The 18,203-nt window shown below is 46.7% G+C and overlaps 2 protein-coding genes and 1 pseudogene across 9 annotated transcripts; all 3 read right to left on the reverse strand.

Moving 5' to 3' along the window:
• Positions 1 to 130: 130 nt before the first annotated feature.
• Positions 131 to 4,333, reverse strand: LOC120657705 (annotated as a pseudogene). The gene is made up of 11 exons (XR_005668272.1): positions 3,863 to 4,333; positions 3,388 to 3,523; positions 3,159 to 3,281; positions 2,403 to 2,472; positions 2,166 to 2,315; positions 1,928 to 2,063; positions 1,747 to 1,843; positions 1,233 to 1,644; positions 995 to 1,130; positions 814 to 910; positions 131 to 711 (listed from the first exon to the last, which is right to left on the reverse strand). The product of XR_005668272.1 is annotated as a 4-hydroxybenzoate polyprenyltransferase, mitochondrial-like (transcript).
• A 4,602-nt stretch (positions 4,334 to 8,935) lies between these two features.
• Positions 8,936 to 13,430, reverse strand: LOC120657707 (delta(24)-sterol reductase-like). Of its 5 annotated transcripts, none has more exons than XM_039936121.1 (3): positions 13,113 to 13,430; positions 9,723 to 11,041; positions 8,936 to 9,632 (listed from the first exon to the last, which is right to left on the reverse strand). In XM_039936121.1, exons 2-3 carry the CDS (start codon positions 11,019 to 11,021, stop codon positions 9,177 to 9,179), a joined length of 1,755 nt encoding a protein of 584 aa, XP_039792055.1. In that variant the 5' UTR covers positions 11,022 to 11,041; positions 13,113 to 13,430; the 3' UTR covers positions 8,936 to 9,176. The 5 variants fall into 5 exon arrangements, with proteins under 5 accessions (XP_039792055.1, XP_039792056.1, XP_039792054.1 ...); XM_039936122.1 differs by having other exon boundaries at positions 13,118 to 13,290; XM_039936120.1 differs by having other exon boundaries at positions 9,723 to 11,034; positions 13,109 to 13,290.
• Positions 13,431 to 14,512: 1,082 nt separating this feature from the next.
• LOC120657708 (delta(24)-sterol reductase-like) lies at positions 14,513 to 18,041 on the reverse strand. 3 transcript variants are annotated; one of them, XM_039936123.1, is made up of 3 exons: positions 17,727 to 18,041; positions 15,500 to 16,759; positions 14,513 to 15,406 (listed from the first exon to the last, which is right to left on the reverse strand). In XM_039936123.1, exons 2-3 carry the CDS (start codon positions 16,736 to 16,738, stop codon positions 15,101 to 15,103), a joined length of 1,545 nt encoding a protein of 514 aa, XP_039792057.1. In that variant the 5' UTR covers positions 16,739 to 16,759; positions 17,727 to 18,041; the 3' UTR covers positions 14,513 to 15,100. The 3 variants fall into 3 exon arrangements, with proteins under 3 accessions (XP_039792057.1, XP_039792058.1, XP_039792059.1); XM_039936124.1 differs by having other exon boundaries at positions 15,500 to 15,847; positions 15,953 to 18,041; XM_039936125.1 differs by having other exon boundaries at positions 14,513 to 15,009; positions 15,206 to 15,406; positions 15,500 to 18,041.
• Positions 18,042 to 18,203: the final 162 nt, after the last annotated feature.

An 18,203-nucleotide genomic window follows, 5' to 3' on the forward strand; every position in this document is an offset into this window, starting at 1 on the left:
AATGGTGATGTACCGGACCATCGCAGGATACCCACCCCATCATGGACCAAAACATCACACAGAATTTACCACTCCAAAGAGTGGTCTTCGCAACTTTGCCAAAACATAAATGAATAATCAATTGACAATGTCTGATAAGCACCCAATTTTCTCCAAAACATAAGTGCGTAGTCAACTGGACCGTGTTTCTGATTTCATACAATAAATTCTTTTGCACAGCTGTTTCCACCTAGATTCTAGAGGCGCTAAACAATCCAAAAAAAGGCCGCTCTAACTGATGTTTTCACATATAATAGCACATATGGATACAAAAAAAAATGTATTGTACATCAACGTATTTTCCTGCCCCTTGTCTTGTAACTGTTTACAGGAGGTGGAGAGCACCACAATGACGTGCTCAGAAAATAGCCTGCTTCAGAAGCAAAGGTTATGTCAAAATAGCAATTTAGCAAGGATGTAAGCACCAGCCATGCGAAGATGGAGCTTACAAAGTCCATTCCGCACCAACCTGCAATTGCTAGTCCACATAGTGAAGGGTTTGGTATGTTCTTCCCGCACTCAACCACAAAATTGTTTTGGTTTCTACATTGAACCCATCAATATATGATACAAAAAGGATAAATAGCATGCTGATAAATTCACCATGATACAAGACGCCCAAATAAAATCCCACTAAATACCAAAGCTCCAAACCACTTATTGGACACAAACCTGCACAGAATCGATTCAACGAATTCAAACTCTCATAGGATTGCAACAAACACATTCTTAAATGACAATGATGACTGGATACTGGAAGAAAGGAAAACATACTTCCTGTTGCAATCAGAGCGGTTAGAAAGTTCCACAGTTGAAATCTGCCATGCTAACTGCACGGCTGCAGCACACAGAAAAGGATAGTAGGGCCATCCTGTCCAAAATGATTTGAGGCCTGCAGTCAATATTAAGTAAACATAATATTATTATTCACTAAGGCATTACAGTTTACACCAACCAAGGTCAGCGTTGTAGCCGCTGAGTGCTAAGCTGCCAATGCATGCGGCACCAAAACCACCGATCCAGTACTTGGTCAAATCTCCAAATCTTAATGCTGTGGACTTAACTCCTACTTTGAGGTCGTCTTCTTTGTCCTGAGATGTAAATAGATGGATATATGCATATAAGACATCACATCAACCTAAAACGGACACTTCATCAAGGATAAATATGAAAGGATGCGAATAGGGAAGCACCTGATGTGCATATATGGTATCATATACCAGTGTCCAGCATATACCAGCTGTATACAATGGAAGGACAACTGCAGGGTCTAAGCTTTCCTTAATAGCAGCCCATCCTAATAAAGCTCCCCAATTGAAGGTCAGGCCAAAATAGCAATTTAGCAAGGATGTAAGCACCAGCCATGCGAAGATGGAGCTTACAAAGTCCATTCCGCACCAACCTGCAATTGCTAGTCCACAAAGTGAAGGGTTTGGTACGTTCTTCCCGCACTCAACCACAAAATTGTTTTGGTTTCTACATTGAACGCATCAATATATGATACAAAAAGGATAAATAGCATGCTGATAAATTCATCATGATACAAGACGCCCAAATAAAATCCCACTAAATACCAAAGCTCCAAACCACTTATTGGACACAAACCTGCACAGAATCGATTCAACGAATTCAAACTCTCATAGGATTGCAACAAACACATTCTTAAATGCCAATGATGACTGGATACTGGAAGAAAGGAAAACATACTTCCTGTTGCAATCAGAGCGGTTTGAAAGTTCCACAGTTGAAATCTGCCATGCTAACTGCACGGCTGCAGCACACAGAAAAGGATAGTAGGGCCATCCTGTCCAAAATGATTTGAGGCCTGCAGTCAATATTAAGTAAACATAATATTATTATTCACTAAGGCATTACAGTTTACACCAACCAAGGTCAGCGTTGTAGCCGCTGAGTGCTAAGCTGCCAATGCATGCGGCACCAAAACCACCGATCCAGTACTTGGTCAAATCTCCAAATCTTAATGCTGTGGACTTAACTCCTACTTTGAGGTCGTCTTCTTTGTCCTGAGATGTAAATAGATGGATATATGCATATAAGACATCACATCAACCTAAAACGGGCACTTCATCAAGGATAAATATGAAAGGATGTGAATAGGGAAGCACCTGATGTGCATATATGGTATCATATACCAGTGTCCAGCATATACCAGCTGTATACAATGGAAGGACAACTGCAGGGTCTAAGCTTTCCTTAATAGCAGCCCATCCTAATAAAGCTCCCCAATTGAAGGTCAGGCCAAGATAAGCCTGAGGCTGTTATCAATGAATTGAAAAAGCATAGCTATTACACTCTGTAAGCATGAATATTGTAGTCTCAACCTCCATATGTACAATACACACCCAAAATGTGAATCTCTTCATCAGAGGATATGAGAAGACCAGAAGAAGTGAAGACGCCCCCAGAATACGGCTACATACAGAAAAATGACATAAAGTTATTGTAATAAGCTGTGCTTATAATGCAAGCATTAACAGGCACATATTATGCTTCTATATGTATATTCTTTTCTGTATTGGCAAGTATATAACAGGTAGGATGGCTGGCAATTTTCCTGGTTATCAATCAAGAAAATGCAACTGTACTGTATGTGCCATAACCGATGGATACAAACCCAGAACACGTCCACTAATGCTGCAGTTACAGGATCATCTTGGCCACAGCCTCAGGCATAGTGAGTTTATCAAAGAAACAAGATACAAAGTACAAACAGCAAGGACAGTAAGTTGACTAATTGAGCTGCAGGGTATCTTTGCTTATCCTAGAGAAAAGAGTTGAAATAAATAAACAGTTTCTAAACGATCCAGCATTTGCTCATAATGTTCTGCCGTCGAAAATCACTGATAAGTGTTTGCAGGGGCATGGATAGGCTAAACACATTCAATACTGTCAAGCTACATCAATCTATCTATCTAATACTGTAAAAATATAATAGCCAAAGAAGCATTGAGTTCAAATAAATACCTATAAATCACTGATAAGTGTTTGCAGGAGCATGGATAGGCTAAACGCATCCAATACTGTCAAACTACATCAATCTATCTATCTAATACTGTAAAAATATAATAGCCAAAGAAGCATTGAGTTCAAATAAATACCTATAGTTATTCAATTGGAGAAGAATGCCCAGTCCCAGCAGAAAGCTGAAATCCGAGGAAGCCCACTCCCTGTAAAGGAGTAAGAACACCTGATGCAAAAGGCCTGCTTTTGGTGCGCTCAACCTGTGGAGTAAGAAAATCACTGATCATTTAATTCTGTGCTTATTTCAGTGAAAAGTACAAGGGATCATATGCAAACAGAGAGAAAAAAAAGAAGAAACAGAATCACCTTGTTATCAATGTCGCGGTCAAGAAGATCATTTACTGTGCAACCAGCACCCCTGAGGAGGACGGCTCCACATCCGAAGAGTGCCAGCATTTTGAAATCAGGCAACTGCCCTGGCATCGCCGCTATGGTGATCGACCTGCAAAGAAAAGGTCGGAGTCTGTCTTCAACACAGATGATATAACATGCTATGGATTTAGTAGTGTACAAGAAAGAAAGCAACGCATGCACAGCAGATTGCCACAAGATCATTGGACCAACTTATCATTTAGATAAAATGTGTACTAATGGTTGACTACATTGTGTTAGCTAAGGACGGTACTTGAGTCTGTACGGTGGCAATGTATGATTTCGAGTTGCCCTTGTATCCAGAAGTCCAGAAGAAGCTGCGTCCATGTGTTGTATTTTTTTCTAAACATGTTGGATCAGTAACCACCTCAAACTGCAGCAAGGAAATCCAAGAGAGAAGGTAAGGTACCACATGCAGGGCCACGCGAGGAGCCAGGTGCCGATGGGCTTGTCGAGGCGTGCGAGCATGGCGTACGGCCGCGCGGCCTCCGGGATCCAGTTATCCACCCACGTCAGCGGTGGTGGCTTGCCCGCGGGTTGGGAAGAGGAGGAGGAGGTGGAGGTGGAGAGCGGTGAGGCGGGCGGGAAGTGGCTCGGTAGCAGAATCCTGTGGTAAAGCGAGTCGGGGGAGAAGGGGGACGCTGATGCTGGGTGCGGGCACCGGCGGAGGCTTATGAGGCGGCGGCAGTGGGCGGGAGGGCTAGGATCGGAGGGTGGGCTCGAGAGGAGAGATGAGAGAGGCGGGAGGGGGAGAGGGGAGCGGCGGGCGCGGCGGCGGAGCTCGGCTGCGGCGGCGCGGAGCAGAGCGGGCGGCGCCATGGGGGTGTGTTGTGTGTGTTCCGGGCGAGGCAAAGGGGAACGGCGGAGTCGTCGACTGGGACGGGGGCCAGAGAGGATCCGGCCCACGGGCCTGGGAGGGCCCTGTGTGTAGTATTATTATATGGGCCTCTGCTCTGCTCTGTCCCATTCGACTCCCTCCGGTCCGCTTCGGCCCCTTCCGCCACCACGCCCCCACCTGGTCCCTAGCGGCGTGAAATTTCAGAATGACACCTAATTCGCGCGCCTCATAATTTGATATCCAATTTGCAAACCTTTCAGAATTTGATACCGGGACTACAAATTGTTTCAGTTTAGGTGTTTCTCATCTATTTTCTCCAATTTCTCTCTTTTACATTTCCTTTCACTCTCTAGACCAGATGAAAAGACCAAAATGCCCCTGCCTTATCCGCGTGCTCGCCATTCTACGGGGACGAGCCGAGCCCAGCGCAGATCCGGCCTCCACCCTGCTCCTCCGCCGCATGGCTTGCTCCGCCATGGCCGCCACCCTTCCCCAGAACCCCCGCCGTGTGCCGCCCTTCCCTAGCCCTCCGCCCTGCTCCTCCACCGCAGGTCGCGCCGGAGCAGGGGCGCACCTGCCTCGCCCTGCAGGCTGGGAAGAGGGAGGCCGGGCCGCCACCACCGCCCGCCAGGGAGGGAGATCGGAGGAGGCCTGCCACCAGTTTGGGGAGAGAGAAGGGAGGAGAGAGACAGAGGGGGGATGCGACGGGTGGGTGGGTGGGCGATGATAAAATATTAGGCAACTTATGACATATGGGTTCCACGTGCTGGTAGTTAGTATAGAGGATGAGGTATAAAGTACGACGGGTGCAGAGAAATTGGATATAGAGAAAAGAATCTTGATGAGCAGACAGTAATATTCTTTTTAAAGAATGAATATAGAGTAACATGAGTATGGACAGCCTGAGGAGGTGAGAGAAAAGTAAACAGTAGGACAATGCATTTTTTTTACTCAAATGTACTTTACAAGTATCGTGCCCATGCGTTGCTATGGGCAGCAAAAACACTTCCATCGCAATACATAATGCATGGGTAACACCTTATTGAAATATACAATAATCAAGAAAATTAATCTCATGATGCCACAGGGGTGGAAATAGTTCTCATTAATTATCGCTTAGACAAACAGAGAGTGGATTCAGGAATCATATCTTACAAGTTGATGGTAACACAACAAAGATTGTCTAAGTGAACACACGTATTATCCATATACAAACATGGAATCATTCATGTATAAGAAGGGCATCCATCAGCATCATATACACATCAGATTCTGAATGAAGATACGGTTGTAATTTTCCACTATACATATATCCACTTGTTAAAACATCATCTCTAGGGTGTCCAAAACAAATCAAAGAAGGGCATCCATCAGCACATTGATGAGTCGACAATCCTGATACCGAACACCCGATGAGTTGCTGGAAATCAAAATTGGTATGCAATCAACAACTGACGAGTTCACACATCGGAGAAAAATAAATCGCATTTCTCCAATAATGAGTATACTGACCAGAATGTGAAGCATTTTACTGTTGCTACCAGAAAATGCAGAGTACAAATTTACCCATTCTCTGCCTCTTGCTTTGGAATATTGAACATATAGCTCAAGCCTATGAAAACTGAATACATGTAACAAGATAAATTAGCAGATAACTGGTCCTCCGCTCCTATGACATCCCAATAATTGCTTCCTAGCTGTTTAACAGAAGTTCCATATGCAGTTTATCTACTAAAATTCAGGACCAGAAGTAGGATATTATGGTCAAATTCGAAACCACAAGCAGGACAGTGTGTCTTGAATAATGGAAGAGATAAGGCATTACTTCCTAGCTGATTAATCTCCTGTATGCCTACTCTAATCTACAACAGATCAATGTTACAGATCAATAGGTAAAGAAACTACACTTGATCTGTAAGACTGTAATGTGAGTTTCAGATGATGCACCATTCATACAGTTTGCATGCTTGTTGTACCTTCTTGCAAAGGTCTCCACTTATAATTTCTAACTCTCTAAGTGGCCAAAAAATAAAACTCTAGCCAAGAATCGCTAAGAACAAAATAGAAACATGCCATGATGGTGACAGGAGATAGCAAAAGATTATCACAGTTAGTACCTATATATAGTTATAGATCTTTCATTGTAACACAAAAAAATGGTTCTGGACTGTGTATGTACCTGGATGAATCTCCCCTTAAACTTCTTGTCTCAATCCTTGTGGTACAGAAATAATTTCTGAAGTGATTTAACCTTTTAATTCTTGTCTCTCTACCAGTAGTACAGAATTAGTTGCTGAAGTGATCTTCCCTTCAGAGCTGTGTTGCATAAGACATCAATTTAGAGCTCTGTCAATTGCTGTCGAATAATTGATGTTGGATGAAAATGCACATTAAGGACCCAATCAACACGATATGAGTATATGACTAACTTGATAGTGAGACATAGATAGACACAAGTAATCTTCTTCCTCCAGATTAGACATACAGCTAAAAATCTTACAACAGTAACTAATAGCAAACAAAATCTCTGATTATTGAGATATTCAAATCACATGGTCTGGCTCTAACAGATCACTGAATCCACCTTACCAGACAATTGAGTTCGCTTGTTTGATTATGCAACAATGCAGACATGGATATGTATGTATGGTTCAAACAGTGCAAATATAATTCAAGCTGACTTGTTTGAATGATTGGTTTTTAGCAATTTTAATTTTGAGTTCTAGTACTGTCATGAGTTATTGATTTGACAAAACCAAACACTTACCCAATTACCATTCAATGTATCTGTCTACTTTTCCTTTCAGCTGTCATGTAGCAAAGACATAACCAGTTCACATTAATGCATGAACCTACTATCTCAGGACAGGAGATTCTAAATTGATATAATACTATTTCTTCGCCTAGCCTTGAGATACTAAGTTCATATCATACTGAGCCGTAAAGAACAATTGTAGTTTAATAGCACATACACATTCTTTATAAGAAAAGAACTTAGAAACATGGGATCAGTTTGTTTACTTCAGAGTTGATACAAGGCAACGGGCTGCAAAATACTGAAAATAGCAAAACAACCTGCAACCTACAGTTAGGTGCACGGAAAAACTATGATTATGTATGAATAAAAACACATGTCACAGGATTCAGAGTGGCAATCTAGACCTTGTCGAAAAAGTTAAAAAAAATGATGCCATCAAGAATTGGCAAGCAGGAAAAGAAGAATCAATAACTGTAATGCAAATTCAACTGAAGAAGTACCCATGATTTACTCGCTACAGGAGAGAAGCAGGAATGATTCACTCGCTTGGTGATGGGCAGCACGGTGGGACGGCAGGACTGATGCACATAAAGGAAGAACTTGCACGAATGGAGCCAATTTTTGCCTCTCTGCAAGCAACTCAGCCAGATATCTGCCAAACTGAGTAGCCACTACTGAGTTTATTATTGCCTGATATATTAAAAAACATAATTTGAAGGATTTCAAATAACTATAAGCCCACAGAATGAAATGTAATAGCAAGAACTTTATATGATATATACAGCAAGATCCATCAAATCAAAATGGACATGTGGTAAGTAATTGCACTGCTGGATCATTAAATGTTAATGGCTTGAGGATCTAGCGTCCATGGCAGATAGATCCACGGAAGGCTTTCGTTGTTCGTGCGCGCCCGGGCATGGCGAGGTGGGGAAAAAGAGAGAGGGGGAGAAGGGGGACTCGTTTGAGGGCTCACCGACGGTGGAGGACCACGTGAACGGCAGATCTGCTGTTCGTGGCGCTCGACGGCCGGAGCTTCAGCGACTTGAGGAGGTGGTGGAGGTGCAGCTCACCGCAGTGGTGCTCGTTGATTTGCTCCGGCAAACGTCAGGCTTGACGACGAGCGGAGGGGGAGGCGAGAGCGGAGCGCGAAGGGGAGGGCGGAGTGGGACCGGGCGCGTGAGGGTGGGGGCACAGAGAGGGGGCGGTTTAGGGTAGCGATGCAGGGGGGAGATCGCGGCGAGCGCGGGCGTCGGCGGCGTGCGCGATGGGGAGGAGGGCGGAGTGGAGCGCGAGGTGGGAGGGCGGAGCGGTGAGGGTGGGGGAGCGGAGAGGGGGAGGGTGAGGCCGGAGCGGCGAGCGAGGGGGAGGTGAGAGCTCACGGCGGCGGCGAGGGCGGGGTTGGGGCGACGGCAGCAGGCGGGGTTGGGGGCCAACTATTTAGTAGTAGAGATAGATAGAGAGAGATTAGCAATAAAGGATATACTATAGTATATGATGTGCAATACAGACATATGGAAAATAAAAGGTAGGTGTCCCAACTATTTGCCGCCGGCGCGCGGCCACCACTGGAAGCCCGTCACTGCTATCCCCAAATCAAACGAATTGAGAAAAGCCGCCCGCCGCCATGGATGAGTTGAAGCCATTGCTGGTAGTCAAGCGCCCGGGGTGCACCGCAAGCTTCGTTCACCTCGGATACAGGCGCGCCGTCGATGAACGATGCCACCGCGGGCAAGATCGAACTGCACAAATCCGAAACTGCCTTCTCATCCCCAAAAGAAAAGACCAACTATATCCCTTTCGGGACGACGGGTCGCCGGCCGGCCGGTGATGACTCGAGGACAAAGCTTGACCCAACTTCGGGGGCCGGAGGAGGATGCATTTGATTTGACGCTGATCAACAGAGGGAGCAAGCAGAGCAGAAACAACTGCTTGCTTGCTGCTTTATTTTATTATTGCAACATTCAGTTGAGCTGCAGTTGGGTGGGAAACAAACAACGGAACGGACACACATCATTCATCTGGATGCATGCATGCATGCATACTGGCAGCCTACTACAATTCATTCATTAAACTAAACTAAAAGCATGCTATGCGTTATTGGACTGGACTGCAGTTGGAGCTGGATCATTCGGCGGCGTCTGCCTCGGCAGCAGCAGCTTCGACGATGGCCTCCGCCTCCGCCTCCCTGACCTCCTTGTCCGTCTTCCTCCCCTTCTTGGACTTGTAGTAGTTGCTCATGAAGGTGCCCACGGCGCCGTACTTGCGGCGGCAGTGGTCGTAGTGGGAGGGGTCGAACATCCTCCAGAAGTCCTTCTCGCTGAGCTCCGACACGGCGTACTGCGCCTGGTACCCGTGGTTGCTGATGAGCCACTGCTCCAGCTTCCGCACCGCCTCGGCGCCGTCGAACTCCTCGCCGCGCAGCACGGCGCCGGGGGCGTAGTAGAAGCCCACGTCGGTGTACATCTGGGCGTAGCTGCTGTCGCCCTGCCGGGGATGCTGCTCGAACCCTGGTTCCGGCTGCACCATCGCCTTCACGGGGGCCTTGAACAGGCGATGAGGGCAGAGCCAAACAGGGTAGACCTAGGTGACCACAATGGATAATTACTAGTTATTACTAGCTAAGTTCACATGCATACAATAATTAACATGCATTAACAACAACAAGAATACCTCCAGTTCTCGGTGCCCAAATTCGAGCACTTCTCCGACTTTGTGCAGCGGCACCAGCACGTCCTGGATGACATGGTTGTCATGGTAGTAGTTCCTGATGGCCTCCCCCTGGGTGATCTTGAGCAAGGTGATCTTGGGCGGCATGAGCCAGCCGAGCAGGAACCTGAACCAGAACTGGTCGGCGAAAGGGATGATGAGCTTGGCCTCCCAGTAGAGGGACCTGGTGTGCCGGTGGTAGTACTCCCTCGTGGGGATGTACTCCACGAACTCGCCCCGCTTCAGAGCCGTCTGGGCGTACTGGTAGAACCAGGGCTTGAACCACCAGCCCACGCGGTTGATCCGGTTGCCCTTCTTCTTGGCCTCCTCCGCCGTGGCGTACACGCCGGTCATCATCACGCCTTCGGAGGGGGAGTACACCATGCCTTCCACGAAGTCAGGGACCTGCTGCTGCTTTTTGGAATCACCACCAGCATCGTCTCTGCTGCTGCTGCTGAACGAGAAGGAGAAGGAGTCTGCGTAGGCCTGCGCTATCTCCTTGAGCGTCCCCCTCACCGGAGTGTAGGTCAGCCTCATGTACTCCTTGATGCGAATGAGCTTGATCTCCGCCGCGACCACGAAGCCGATGGTGCCCTGCGACCATGGCATGCCGTAGAAGAGGTCCGAGTGCTCGTTGTCCTTGGTGGCCCTCACGACCCGGCCATCCGCCAGGACCACCTCCATGGCCACGACCGTGTCGGAGAAGAGGCCGTAGATGTGCGAGCTCCCCGAGATGCCGTAGCTGTTGATGAGGCCGCCGACGGTGAGGTCGTCGAACTCGGGGGCCACGGCGAGGGAGAGGTTCATGGGGCAGGTGACCTTGGTGAGCTGGCCCATGCTGACGAGGGGCTCCACCCTGGCGACCATCCTCTCGGTGTCGATCTCCAGGATGTTGTGGAACGCGGAGAGGTCGACCTCGAAGCGGCGGGCGCGCTTGTAGTCGACGTTGCGCATCCCCACCACCACCCATGGCTTCCTGGCCGTGCAGACGAGGCCGTCCCTCTTGGGATCCCTCTGCTTGAGGCGCCTCACGACCTTGGCGACGTTCTCCTCGTGCTCCCTGCGCCGGCGCTCCTCGGACTTGATGGAGGCCAGCACGCCGCCGATGTAGATGCAGAGGTGGATGAGAGCGGAGAGGGGAAGGGCCACGAAGATGGCGGGGATCCATCGGAATGTCACCAGGTAGTCCACCAGAACCTTCTTCCTCTTGGGTCGCACCACAGGCCGGGGCATCGTCGTCGTTGCTGCTGCCGACGAATCCATATGCCTGCTGCTGCTGCTAGCTGCAGATGAATTAATTAATTAGTATATTGCTTGCTATTAATGTAATTGCCAACGCAAACCAGTACGTACGTACTCATCACTTAGTACTAATAATACACACGATATATAGATGCATACTCATACTACTACGAGGTTAATTAGAGGTTAGGTTAATTATAGTACTGCTAGTATTACTGTGCGGTGAGACTGAAACTAATAAAACTACTCCATATATACGAGAGAAAGAGAAGAAGACGACGAGCTGAGGACGCGCGCGGCCCCCGTCCCCGTGAATGGATGGTGGATGGCGACCCACGCTGTGTTTAGATTTTTAAAATGGTAGTAAAAAAAGTCACATCGAACATTGATGGTAGTATTTTTCATTTGTTTGTGGTAATTATTGTCATATCGTGACCTAACTAGGCTCAAAAGATTCGTCTCGTCGTGTACATCAAAACTATATAATTATTTTTTTTATTTATCTACATTTAATGCTCGATGCATGAGGCAAAAGATTTAATGTGATAGGTGAATAGTGAAGTTTGGAGAGAGAAATTTTGAATCTAAAACACGGCCCCACTAGCTAGCATGCGTTACACGAGGATGGATGCGCGTTACACGAGGATGGATGCCTGTACTGACTGACAAGCTAGCCTAGCTTGCAATGGCGATCCACCTCAGCATCACCATGGCCATCACCAATCAAAGCGGTGTCGGGAGGAGGACACGGCCCAGCCCGTTTGTTTGCACATGCATGCACGCCATAATCACTTAATGAGTCCACATGGCTATGTCGTCTAGGTTGTTGTTCTCTTCCTCTACCTGTCACAACAATTTCTGCACCAGCAGCAGCAACCAGCAACGCTGCTCCATGCAATGCAATGCAACTATATACTCCCTCCTTCCCTGTTTATAAGGCATACACGTATATCAAGATTCAAACCTTGTTATCTTTGACCAATAATTTGACTATTAAATTTTTATTTTTATAATGCAAATTTCATATGATTGGATTCATAATCAAATATATTTTACAATGATTATAAGTTTATAATCAAAAGTGATATAATATATGATAAATAAATGGTCAAAGTGTTGTTTAGAAGACCGTGTCATGTTCCACCATGCCTTATAAACGGGGAAGGAGGGAGTATAATAAATAATTAATACTATCGATGACGGAGTAATAATAAATAATACAAGCAAGTAGTAGGTGAGTGCTCAGATTAGATCCGGACGAATAATAAATAATATACCCCGACGGGTTGGCTGCTGAGCGAGATATGCTGACCTAATAGATAGATAGATGGAGTGCCTACCTGCCTGCCTTATTTCTACCTCACAAATTAACACCAATCAGCACCGCCGGTTACACTAAATCACAGACAAGCTACTAGCAGCTACTCTCTCTGATACAAACTGTATGCAAATCTAAATACATATATTTTGCTGTGCATTTTTGGTAAATATTATATCTACATATATATAGTAAAATTATACATCAAAATTTGTCAAAACGATCACAATTTTGAAACGGAACAAATAGCTAGCAGCCTAATCAGCTGAGCACCCCAGTCAATCAGCTAGGTGCCTGATCTGATATGATTTCAGTCAGGCATTGGTGTGGTGCTGGTTCCCATGCATCCATCAAGTCATCAGCGATGCAATTCCTCTCTATCAGTATGAATGTGCATGTAATAAATATCTTCCTACTCCGCGCATCGTCCACAGCCACTAATCCGAACGACGACAGTGCTACGCTAGGAGCCAAGCCGACCAGTGATGTGTGGTTTCTTTCTCTTCTAAAAATCAACAAGAACAAGTAGTAGTATCTAACACTAGCTACCATGACGGGAGCTAATTAAGCTAATCTCCTCCATGTCCTGACCTTATTACAGAGGAGACCAATAAAGAAAAGATGTGATTGTTGATGGCATGTATGTAACAGTACTTACTACTAGTAGTAGAACATACAGGGATGAACAATAACACTTACTATCTATATATGTACTAGCTAGAAAGGGACGCATGAATGAACTCAATGAAGAGGCCGGGGCTGGGCCGGGGAACGAATGAAGAAGGCGCACCTACCTCACCTGTGCCGGCGGCAGAGAGGAAGGAAGGACTGAGGTCGGAGGAGAGGATAGATGCCAGGCTAAGCTGCTAAGCTAGGTGAAGGCGGACACAGAGAGCTGGGCGTCGTCCTCTTCTCTTATAGTAGTGGTGGCTAAAGCCGCCCCGGCGTCGGCATCTGCGTCTCTGCATCTGCAGGAGATTAAAGAAATGTGGGCGAGGAAAATGTGGAGGACGATGCATAGTATCAGGGCAAGTACAATAATTGAGTTTATAGCTAAGCGAGTCCTGACGTGGAGGAAAAAAAAGAAGAAGAAGAGAGAGGAGAGCTGGGCTCTCATGCAAGCATCAAGCTAGACACCGAAACATATACGGTGATAGACCATACGTCCATACATTAAATGAATATAAGAGACTTAGAAAAGAGAAAATGGAACATAAAATTAAAAAAATAAAGATAAATAAAAAACCAGTATTGTATAGTTTGGCTTTTACAACTTGACTAATAGCTAAATACTTATCTCTACTATTAAACTTAAGTACGTCGGGTGGGGAGCTCCTCCTCATCATTACTCGGTGCTTGATTGTCTTGTAGTAGTAGTAGTATAGTATGCTCTGCTCTGCTCTGCTCCGTTGACGTACACCATCCACTATCCAGCTCTAACTGTGATGCGGACGAGCAAATCACTAAGCTGCTTCCTTCTTGAGATCTCAACTAAGACTAGTAAAGTATTAATTAATTAATGGAATCTACAACCATCGCAATCTAATCAGGCTAGCTAGTCTCCAACACCAAAGAGAGCGATTGCAATCTCGCTCTCTCACTCATACCCACTTACCTACTCACAATTGATTATTACTATATATATATGGGGGAAAAAGAATCATCAGCTAAAAAATAGTTATACGGACAGCGGTGTCAGCGGCAGGGCAGCAAGCGAACTCGGTCACCAGCGGCCTATGCGTCACTCAGACCAGTATCAATGCAGAGTTTGTTTCGTAGCACTATCAATATTAAAAACTAGATAACTGTACTAATTAGGTTTCATAGTGAAGAAATTTCTCTGACCTTCCATGAAACTCTCCATCTCTTCTCGTAATGGAGCTACTATATCAGAAATTTGCTGATGTTGCATAACATTTAATGCCAACAAAACTCCTTACGAAGCCCCACCAAGATTAATAACCTCATTGCTACTCGTGCCGCCTTTAAAAATAATCGAATCTCAAAACCACAATCAAAAGACCTTTAATCAAAATGAATACTACCAAACAATTGCAATCGCTATGGCACTCACAATTATTATTATTTTTATTAACAATCAGCTAAATCAGTCTATCACCATTACCAAACAAATTTTCGCAAACTGTATTATTTCATTAAGAGGAAGCAAACGATTTCTTTTAAACAAAACCAATACCAAACAATTGCAATCACTCACAGTTATTATTAAGAATAAAAAACACTTGCACTCCGAACAACAAGTTGAATTATCACACGCAACGCAAGAAACAAAAGAAATATAAAACACTCGTAAGTAAAGTAGGAATAGGTAATAAGGACTCCAACCCGGGTCCATAGGCTAGGATCACCCGACTACTACTGCTACTAGTTCCTGTTCAGACAATTGATCAGGCATCTCAACACAAGGTGGGTGGAAATGGTATGCATCCATCATCAGGCCTCCTCAGCATACCCAGGCTCCAGGATGGCAGCTTCAGCCTCCTGCACCTCCTTCTCTGTCTTGTTCCCCTTCTTCGACTTGTAGTAGACGCTCATCAAGGTCCCCACCGCACCGTATTTGCGGCGGCAGTGCTCGTAGTGCGACGCATCGAACATCCTCCAAAAGTCCCTCTCGCTCAGCTCCGACACAGCGTACTGCGGCTGGTAGCTATGGTTCTCGATCAGCCATTGCTCCAGCCAGCGGCGGAGCCAGGATCCAGAGCTAGGGGGGGCTCTCCTTTCCTTCTTCCTCCTCCCTCCTCTCATTCCTTCTTCTTCCTCCTCAAAATTTTCTCCTTCCTTCTTCTTCCTCCACAAAATTTGTAGGGGGGGCTTCCATGGAAGCCAAGGTGGTAGGGGGGGCTTGAGCACCCCCTGGCTCCGCCACTGGCTCCAGCCTATGCACAGCCTCCGCGCCATTGAACTCCTCGCCCCTCAGGACAGCAGCAGGGGCGTAGTACACGCCGATGTCGGTGAACATCTGTGCGTAGCTCGTGTCGCCTTGCCTCTGATGGAGCTCGAACCCGGGATCTGGGTACACCATCGTCTTCACCGGAAGCTTGTACAGCCACAACCACAGGGGATAAACCTACCAAACCAGCAAAAACCAATGTCAGGTCCAACAAAGTGCAATCGCAACAAATCTAGTAACTGAGGCATGCAAAGGGCATTCAAAACACACCTCCATTTCACGGTGGACAAACTCGAGAGCCTCCCCTACTTTGTACAGCGGCACCAGCATATCTTGAATCACATGGCTGTCGTGGTAGTAGTTCCTGATAGCTTCTCCCTGGGTCAACTTGAGCAAGGAGACCTTTGGTGGCATCAGCCACCCAAGCAGGAACCTGAACCAGAACTGATCACCGAATGGCAAGATCAGCTTCCCTTCCCAGTATAGGGACCTGGTGTGCCGGTGGTAGTACTCCCTTGTAGGAATGTACTCCATGAACTCGCCCTTCTTCAGAGCTGCCTGCGCATACTGGTAGAACCAGGGCTTAAACCACCACCCGACACGGTTGATCTTGTTGCCCTTCTTCGCCTCCTCTTCCGTGGCATACACACCGGTCATTATCACACCCTCCGAGGATGAGTAAACCATCCCTTCTACAAAGTCAGGTATCTTTGCAGGGTTGCCATCTCTTGGAGCGAAAGAATCGGCATAAGCCTGTGCAATTTCCTTCAAGGTCCCCTTAACAGGAGTGTACGTCAGCCTCATGTATTCCTTGGTGGGAATGAGTTTGATTTCAGCAGAAACTAGGAACCCGAGTGTGCCCTGGGACCATGGCATGCCATAGAACAGGTCAGAGTACTCGTTGTCCTTGGTAGCTCTGACAACTCGGCCATCTGCTAGAACAACCTCCATGGCAATGACCGTGTCAGAGAACAGGCCATAAATGTGAGAGCTCCCTTCGATTCCATAACAGTTGATCAAACCACCAACAGTAAGGTCATCAAGCTCAGCAACCACAGCGAGGGCAAGATTCATCGGGCAGGTGGCTCTAGTTATCTGTCCCATGTTAACCAGAGGCTCGACCTTGGCGATCATCCTCTCTTTATCAATCTCAAGAATGTTCCTGAATGCAGAAAGGTCGACCTCAAAATGCCTTGCGCGCTTGTAGTCCACGTTGCGCATACCAACAGCAATCCACGGCTTCCTAGCGGTGCAAACAAGGCCATCCTTCTTTGGATTCCTCTGCTTAAGCCGCTTCACAACTTTGTCTACATTTTCCTCATGCTCCTTCTGCCGGCGTTTCTCTGACTTCATAGCAGACCACATATCTCCCAGATAGATGTTGAGGTAGATCAGCGCAGAGAATGGAAGGACCACAAAGATAACAAGAATCCATCGGAACTGAACCAAGTAGTCCACGAGAACCTTCTTCCTCTTACGCCGCACCAGAGGGGTCTGCAGATCTGCCATGTCACAAGGCTGCCTCTGCCTCTGCAGGAGGAAGGAGTAACTATATCCTCTCCAAGTGAAAAGGAAGATACATGCATGATGCTTGCATTTTGTCAAAATAATGTCGCATCAACCAAAATAAAAATGCCAGCAACTGCTGCAGTTGAAAGCAAGAGCAAGAAGACGTACGATGCGACACACATCTTACACCAGAAGCAAACAGCAGTTAGTGACATACAAGGACCGCGTTTTTCATTTGTATGTGTCCATTTGGTTCTGTAAAAGGACTAAGCAAACATGTTACGCTGTTGTGGCAAACTGAAATCTCAGTCAACAACACTTGAACAGATGTGAGCATAAGCATCCTCACAGGAAGTTTTTACCCCCTAGACCCGTTTATGGTGGGGAAAGACCGCCCCACCGGTATTAAGCTAAGAAGAAGCCTCGGCTTCCCCGACCGAGAAAATCCCCGAACACCAGCCCCGCCCTGACACTGGGAACCGTAACCCCTGGGAATTGCCTGGGCCATACACGGTCCTCAGGCCGACCTGGGCCGGCTCTTAACCAGTGCTTTGGCACACGGGACCGGCGAGAGGATTTTTTTAACCACAGCCTGAAATTCGCTCCCACGGGGATTCGAACTCAGGACATGTGGAGTGAGATGTGAACACCAGCAATTAAAGGTCATCACCAGGAGGCAAAGGTATAAACTTAGCATAAAATAGGGAGATGGTAGCATAAAAGAGGTACCAGTGCTCAACACTAGGAGCTGTCTTCTGTATGAGCAAAGAACAAGGAGGTAGACATGAAGATGTTAACAAGTGCCGGTATGAATCTAATGTCAGAGCAGTGCGGGTCCCCACAGTATTAGTATTAGTTACGAGACGCTTGAATGCTAATCAGAAGCGGCATGGATCTTTAACAGCTTACTACTGATAAATAATAGGGGAAATAATAATACAGCATCAATCAAGAAAGGCAATACTTCAGTCAAGAGGGGAAGGCGCACCTGACAGCAGCTGTGGAGCGGTGCAGAGAGGCTGGCGCCGCCGCGCCGGATCCTTGCTTGTTGAGACCGGAAGTAGGCGGCCACAGCACAGCTGCGGCTCCTCCTCCTCCTTATGGTGCGGTGCTGGTGCTTGCGGAGGAGGCGACTGCGGCAGCGTCGGCATCTGCATTCGAGGATTAAAGAAAGCAGGCGAGCAAAATGCGGAGGAGAAAACAACAAATAAAATAAGATAAATACCCCCGTGTCCTGGCTGGCTGGGCAGGCGCAGCTGAGTGTGGTTACCTAGACGAGAGAAGCTCGCCCCCCCATCTCGGGACAAAAGACGAACATGGGGGTTCAGTTTCAGTGTTTGCCTGCCTTATGCTTTGCGTTGATTCCATCCCCATCCAGATCTCCCTGCAAACTCATTTCGAAGAACTTTTGCAACAAGCCAGCCACAGAAAGTTGTGGGAAGTCCTGCTTTTAGACATGTCTTCT

The sequence above is a fragment of the Panicum virgatum genome, chromosome 1N, assembly GCF_016808335.1.
Source record: "Panicum virgatum strain AP13 chromosome 1N, P.virgatum_v5, whole genome shotgun sequence".
Lineage (NCBI taxonomy): Eukaryota > Viridiplantae > Streptophyta > Magnoliopsida > Poales > Poaceae > Panicum > Panicum virgatum.

Bases quoted from the DNA above. Each gene is read 5' to 3' on its own strand.
- LOC120657708 (XM_039936125.1), bottom strand. From the start codon at position 16,738: ATGGCAGATCTGCAGACCCCTCTGGTGCGGCGTAAGAGGAAGAAGGTT. The intron at 15,407-15,499 runs GTGTGTTTTGAA...CTGGTTTGGTAG, and splicing joins TTGTCCACCGTGAAATGGAG to GTTTATCCCCTGTGGTTGTG. The intron at 15,010-15,205 runs GTGGCGGAGCCA...CGCTGGCTGGAG, and splicing joins CTGTGCATAGGCTGGAGCCA to CAATGGCTGATCGAGAACCA.
- LOC120657707 (XM_039936118.1), bottom strand. The intron at 9,633-9,722 runs GTATTCTTGTTG...GTGGTCACCTAG, and splicing joins TTGGGCACCGAGAACTGGAG to GTCTACCCTGTTTGGCTCTG.